We start from the raw sequence: 7709 nt of genomic DNA, 5'->3' as shown, positions 1-7709 counted from the left end.
ACACACACACACACACACACACACAAAATACATATTCTCTCTCGTATTCTTAAATTTGTAAAAGGCATAAAAAATTGTAGTTACATACAATTAAATATATAGAGGGGACGTTTCATTAAAGAGTAGTTGGAGCGCCACCACGATGGCGATAAGAACAGCACGTATAATAGTTACGCGACACGAGTGCATAAGTAGGTATATAGCAGTATATGCGTGTACAGAGCACACACGCGAACACGGTACCGCTACCGCGAAAAAACCATTTTCAATAAATTCATCTGACATGTAAAACGTATAAGACGATTAACTTCTCTTCTTAGGATCACAGAATAGTAGCGCCCGAGCATAGCGATATTTCATTTTGAAGAGAGATATCCGGGAACGAACGAGCAAACGAACGTACGGCATGGCGTAACGCGCATTCACCATCATGCGTAATTTACGTTCGCCCGATTTAATGGAATCACATACACGTACGCGCGCGCGCGCGCGCATATATACACACACACAAGAAGACCCATACTTAAAAGAGAAATTGCGCGCGACGCCGCCGTTCGTCCCCGCGGATCCCCCACTGACTAAAGCTAGTACGTGTGTGTTTATGTGTAAATAAATTTTATAATATATTATAAAAAGGAATACAGCATATTACAAATTATCGACTAGCTTAACAATACTGCTAGCGCGCCAACAACAGTCGCTGGACGAATAGTTGCAATTTTTCCCGGCGTACATACATGGAATTTCGCCATACATAACACACGCGTGTATGCATATATTAATCGTTTTTTCGAAGTTCGCGAAGAGAGCATTAGCGCTAGAATATACATATATCGAAATCAAAATGGAATGTCGTGTGATTATTGCCGGAACATCCGGGCTCCACGATCCAGAAATGACGCGTCGTCGGTTCGTGTCATAAATAACTCTTTCACTTCCGATGCTGTGATGATATATAACGGTGTAAATAATAATTTTCGTGAGATCTTTCAATGAAATGAGTCGTTTCGAATATTTATAGTGCTCAATGAAATCAATGAAAAAAAGAAATAATGATCCTATTTTTATGGAGAGCGAGTATAATTTAAATCAACATGTATATCTGTTTCTTTATTATAAGCGTCTCGATGTTTAGAAACTAGCAAATGACAAGATCAAACTTATTTATGTAGGACAAGTAAAAAGTGCATAGAGGATTATCATACATGCACCGTCGCTTATACGCCTAATAGATTTTTTTTAAGTAGAAACGATTTTTAACGATTATTTATCGAAGTATATGTATATATATATATATATATATATATAATAGAATGCGTTTTTAACAACAAAATCGTTTTTCGCAAAGTTGTGCTTCTTTCTGCGATATAATCTCCACGAGTAGTGTTCTTGGTCCTTGAATTCGACTCTACGGTTTCCTACCGTCTTCATCCGTCGAGCGTGTGTTGTACGTGTGTTGTACCATTTATGTTTGTGATTATGTGTATATGATTATTGAAAGTTTTGCTTGTCAAGCTCTCCTCGGAAGTTTTCCCCTCCCCGGAAGAAACACTCTTATCGATACGCATCTCGACTTGCAAATACGAGGGAAATACGAGGGACGGCAAATACGCCGTCGCGTTATGTCGCGTAAAATCCACGCGGGTATTCCGTCTTCCTGAGTCTCTTCTGATTTTGCCTATGTATCTTGCAGCGTCGCAAGATCTCTCACCTCGCTCGTACTCTTCTACGCGTCGCATCGTTTCTTCGTAATTTTATCGCCCGACTTGTACGACCTGCTCGCGTTGACTGCGAAATTTCACTATTTTCACTCCCAAGAATACTGCAGTCGGAAGACACCAATAAGAATCTTGGATAGAAAGCGGACTTTTTTGCATGTCGCGTTATCTGCTTGTACCCCCCCCCCTCCACTCTCTCTCTCTCTCTCTCTCTCTCGCTGTCCTCTCTCAATCCTACTATTTAGATCTTGGAGATGTAAAGCGGTCGATGAACCTGCTGCGGGTTTCCGTTTTGCTTCGAGTATCGTGTGTTCTGCAACAGTTCCCGAGTCTCGCTGGGCGAGCCTGGACTGAGGCTGTTGGTGGTCGAAGTCTCGACGCGGTCGCTGATAATCTCCTCCTCGGTGATCTGCTCGAGGTAGAGCCCTGCCTGGACCACTGACTGATTGTCGCCGTTGATCGTAACCTGCGGTGTGTATGCCGGCGGTGGGCTCCGTGGCGGCGAACCGCTACCGCCGCCGTTGTCAACCTTGCCGTTGTCCTTGATTTCGAGGCAAGTGTCCGACGACACTTGCCTCATTTGCTTCGCCCGTCGGGCGTGGCGGGTGGTCAGCCCGCCGGTCTCCACGTCGCGCTCCAATCGATGCCCGGAACGGGATCGGGTGAGTTGCCGCTGCACGTATTCCTCGAGATCGTCCTCCTCCTTCTTTGCGATCACGCGATTCAGAACGATCAGGAAGACACCGACGAGGATCGCGAACAGGCCGATCGCGACCAGCTCGTTCCACCAGCCGCCGGATGCCTTGGTGCCCCAGTGGGCGAGGTCGCCCGGTAACAGGCCGCTCATCAACAGGAAAGCGCCGAGCACCAGGAATACCACACCAATGTGCAGCATCCCGATCGAGGTAACTACCTTTGTGTCCAGCATACCCTGGCCGGCCGCGCGCGCCCCGCCATGCGTGCCCTTGTGGTGCCTGCCGTGATGGTCCAGTGATCCGGTCGAGGCCCTAGGCGACGTCAGGCCGCTTTCACCCGATTGTGCACTATAACGACGCTCGCGCGCGCGACGCTGCTCGTCTCGGCGCATTCGCTGACGCTTGATGGCCAGCGCCGAGTGTAATCCAACCGCGTGCATCCTGCAACACCGGAAAGACAAACCCTTTGGCTCAGTCAATCCCAATTTCTACCCCCGCGCGAGCCTACGCTCTCTGCGTTCCGCGTCGTCAACGCAAGATCGTTTCTTTTTTCTTTCTCTTTTTCTTTTTTCTCCGATTTATGATTTATTATTACCGTGAAACGCACACGTCACCCCGACTGGTGGCGCGAAACGATCTCGCGACGTCGCGATTGATCAAAAAGCCAGAAGGAAAGTAAAATACTAGATCAATCCCACCGTGAAATTACGTTATTGTGAAGCACGCGAGGTGTCGATAAAAGCCGGTCTACGTTGCCTGCTCGCAAGCGAGCAATATGGCCGAGCGATTGAATAGGCGCAATGCATTATATTCGCGTATACATTAATAGCAATTAATCAATCAGCATCATTAAGACATCACTACACTAGCGGCAAACGGGCTGAAGGAAAATTCGCGCTGGGGGTTTTTAAAGACGCGCCTCTATTGCCTATATTGCATTCTCAATTAGCTCTCAATTAGCACCCTCCCTTCCCTCCCCCTTCGTACTACTCTGGCAAACCCGGCTGCGTGTCTCAGCACTGACTAATTGAGCTACCTCTAAATTCATCTAAAGGCCTACGGGATCTATTTACAGGGTTTTACAGGATGCACTGCGATGGAATCGCGCGATGTCGAAGCGATCGGCGACGCTGGCGGCGGTAACGCGCGCGCATTCTCGGTCCCTCGGCGAAGGGATCTCTCTGTCGGGCAGGTGTGTGACCGTTTCTCTAAGGGGCCCTGCTGACCGGGCCCCCCTTTTTTCCGTACTTTGCATATCCACATATCGCTCCGTTCAGTCGAAAAGAGCGCGCAGCACATTTGGTGTGTATATCGCAGATTCACGTCGATATACATATCCAATAATACGTAGCTTGTAAATAGCAAATAGCTCGTTTGCTTCTCGTGAATACGCTCCTCGTTCTCCCTGTTTGTTTCTTATCCTCGTTCTCTCAGGAAGGTCGGCAAGAGAGAGAGAGAGAGAGAGAGAGAGAGAGAGAGAGAGTGGGGGGAGAGACAGGGAGAGAGAGCTAAGATAGCTCCCTTATTTTAACGAGTTATTTAAAAGAATGGTTTCATCGCCATCAGGACACGTAGGTGTATACATAATTCATATGCAAAACGAACCATTCAGCGAGAAGAAAAGTAATTTTGTAGTTATTCCTATTTTAAGAACGAAGCGTAGGATAATAGCTTGATGGCCATCAGAACTACGGATTATTCGCGCGATCCATAAAACAAAGCACTCCGTTTAATGAGACGAACGGAGACAACTTTGCAAATTATATTTTTCCCTGTGCCTGTCCTTTAATAAAAATAAAAAAAAGCGGAAGAGTATTTCCTGACACTTTATATCCCCGTCGTGTGTGTGTGTGTGTGTGTGTGTGTGTGCGCGCGCGCGCGCGCGCACACACACACACACACACACACAAATACACACACACGATTTAGTCGCTTCGTCTCCTTTGAATTATTTTTCACGATCGTCGGCAAAAGTGTAACGGCATAAAATCGAGCGTTTCTCGCGGGACTCGGAAGCAAAAGGTGAACAAGTCGACGAGAGATGTATATACGTGATCGGCATCCAGATGGAGTAGAAAACTTTTATGCCGCGCAGAACAACACTTTGCGTCGTATTCGGTGCTCGTCATTTCAAGTGTACTTCGAGTCCGATATACTAGAGCCGTGTGTGTCTCGCCCGTTTTACTTCTCTTTCCCTTCCTACCAAGCCGTTCCCTCACGCATGAAAGTGCACGCGAGACGATCGAGGCATCACGAAATACCTATATATATATATTTACGCCGTATAAATAAAGCGCACGCATTACGATCATATATATATGTATATGATCGTAATGCGTGCGCTTTATTTATACGGCGTAATGAGACATGTTCCGTCGTAAAAGGGCATGTCGCACGAGTAATCGGAGATACTCTTTGTAGAGAACGTCGCGATGCCCCGACCCCCGCCGTGTCGTGCCCTTTGCGGGACGACGTCCGGCATATTCGCGAAAGCGCGGCGAGGATACAGAAAGTCCAGGAAAGACGAGTCGCGCTGGGATGAAAGCGGCCTTCCTCGTCGAATGGAAGAACGGAGACGTTATTTCGCGCCTCTTTACGCGAGCCTTTACGGTTGTTCGCCGACGACGAAATGCGAATCCTATCTCCTTGTCCTCTTCTGCAAAGAAGAGGAACATTTATACGCGTTAACCACGTGCGAGTTCACGCCGCGCGTACGGGACAATTTAGGCGTAGAGTGCCTGTTATTGGAACTCTAGAATGCCGGGGGATGAATCGATATCGATGACTCAGGAGATGCAAGGATCGATCGGCCCTCATGTGTCCTCCTCCCCCTCCACTCCTCTATGTATCACGGGGAAAAATCTCAAGGGTGACTTCGCGGATGCTCCTTCGTTTTACGATCACAATGCGCGGCGCCGCGAAAGCGTTTCCTGCCTCACGATCAATAAAACCAACCCCCATACCCCCTGCAGAACGCAAACGCGAAGTACACACGAGGACACCGAGATAGTGGCGGTGTGTGCACTATGTACACCGTGTGAGCCACGCATGTGTGCTGTGAGAAAGCCCACACCACTGAGAAACACGCCTCGCAACACCACCACCACCACCACCACCACCACCACCGCCGCCACCGCCGCCGCCGCCGCCGCCGCCACCGCCACCGCCACCGCCACCATTCTCCGGAAAAAGAATGAAAATTAAAGCGAGGTTAATTTCCCGCGTGACTCTCTCCTCTTGTTACACATACACACACACACACACACACACATTGTCTCTCTCTCTCTCTGTCCCTCTGTTTTCTCTCTCTCTCTCGCGCGCGCGCGCACGCGTGATGAATCGACCGAATTCTCTATTTTTTTTTTGCAACACGCAAAAGTGGAATGGAAAGGATATGTCGGAAAAGAACAGACGCTCGTGATGCAGAAAGAAAGAAAAGCAGAAGAGCAAGGAAGAAAAAAAATGCAAAGAAAAAAATGTAGAAAAAAATTGCTGAATACATACCGATCGCCTAAATCGTGTCTCAATATTTTATATTATTATTTATTATAAATGTTGATTATAATATAATCAACATTTTATGATAAAAATATGAAATATTTAGAAAAAGTATAATCAATCAAAAATATGAAATATTTTTGTTTGATTATACATTAAATGTTGACTGTATTAAATACTAATATAAAATATTAATAAGGTACGATTTAAGCGACCGGTGTGCATTTGACAACTCATCCCTATTATCGTTCTGTAAGGAAGACGGGCCTTGTAATTGTATAGTGAAAGCCACGCCGCGCAAAGTGTTAGCGAATGTATCGACACTGAAGTCGAGAGAAAAGTAAACGGGGGTGGACCGACTGGACGACGCGGCAGTCAAGTAGGGAATTAAGCGGTCCCACTTGAAGTCGCGGAAAGTTTTGCGGGGGCGAGGACAGATACCTCCGCGTATCTGATTCCGCGTAAGTGTGGATGAAACCGGAATATTACATTAAGAGGAAGGCGACACTTTCCTGCGTCACCCGCGTGCCAATCCCCGGAGACTCGCTCGCTTCCCTCGAGCGATCCTGTCCGGATCTTCTCGTGACTAGCACTCCCCAGCCTTTCTAATTACCCACTTTCACGTCACGTTTATTCCATCCATTAACAGCCGTCTCATTCGCAGGATCTAACGTTTCACGATTCCGTTTCTCTCTGCCGCAATTTCACAATTCTGTCGAAAGAACGAGATACAAAGAAAGAGGAAGAAAATTGTCCGCAGATTGAAATCGGTACTCTAAGCAGAACAACGAGTCGCGATAACATGAAAATGACATTAAAATAAATCGTGATCGATCAAAAATTAATTTTTAATAATCATTTTGGAGTTGTTTTAACGTTATTTTGATGTAATAACTTATATGTTCTACTTGCGGGTTGTAATCGTTACGCGACTCGACGAACGAGGCTTATCGTTTCCCGGAATTATCACGACGTCCATTCGACGTTCCGTGTTATATTGTCGTGTCGCATTCTGGCGTACAGCCAAACACGGAGCTTTTGGCTGCCGTTGCGAGCCGCACGGTTGTCGACGCTGGATTTATAAATGCAAACATTACGCGCGCGCGCGCGTGAGACGCAGCGATGACAGCGACCGACACGCGGGTATGGCATGATTTTCTTTCTCCCTTCCTTCCTCCCTCTCAAAGTTTTTATTTATATTTTTTTTCTTTGTAAAATTACTTATTCTCTAATTCTTTTATTTTTATTTTATTTTGTAGTGTATTTTATCAATCTATATACTGCATTAATTATGAGAAATATGTCATTACTCTATTTGTATTATGTCAAGCGCTTGAGAGAACACTCATCCTGGAGCGCTTAATAAATAGCGATCTCTCTCTCTCTCTCTCTCTCTCTGCAGTTATACTAGATACCACTATGTAATACAATATATCAGCGTAAATTGCTTCCAATTACTTGTTCGTTGCTTAGATCATCGATCGCGAGATCTAGAAATCACAAAGTCAACACTCTTTACTCGTCCATCAGCCTATTTATGCAAGACTGGCGTATATCCAAGAGTGCACTCTTCTTATTACTACGCGCGAGCAACGTCGTTAAGCTTACGCTTCTCGCTCGGTCGTTACGAATTACGAATTACGAGCGACTCGTTACTTTTCACGTAACCGTCTGCGGTGGTTAGAGATCTTTCTTGAGGACGGTATTACCACCGCTGCCGCTCGACGACGATTTACCGTGGCTCGTTATGATTATATGACGCCACTACGGCTCGTTACCGGCATTTCTCTTGTTGCGC

The 7709-nt window shown here is 46.4% G+C and overlaps 2 protein-coding genes across 2 annotated transcripts in view; both read right to left on the bottom strand.

The window, feature by feature from the left end:
* LOC105457264 overlaps nucleotides 1-7709 on the bottom strand; it is a 32108-nt gene that overhangs the window by 21732 nt on the left and 2667 nt on the right. The gene's annotated exons all lie outside the window — the stretch shown is intronic.
* Nucleotides 1960-2853, bottom strand: LOC105457258. The gene has a single exon (XM_011701837.1). The coding sequence runs from the start codon at nucleotides 2851-2853 to the stop codon at nucleotides 1960-1962; it is 894 nt and encodes a 297-aa protein (XP_011700139.1).

Source organism: Wasmannia auropunctata, unplaced genomic scaffold, assembly GCF_000956235.1.
Source record: "Wasmannia auropunctata unplaced genomic scaffold, wasmannia.A_1.0 LD336103.1, whole genome shotgun sequence".
In the NCBI taxonomy this organism is placed as follows: domain Eukaryota; kingdom Metazoa; phylum Arthropoda; class Insecta; order Hymenoptera; family Formicidae; genus Wasmannia; species Wasmannia auropunctata.
The sequence above is the reverse complement of the archived record's forward strand: the minus strand, read 5'-3'. Positions and strand labels throughout refer to the sequence as shown.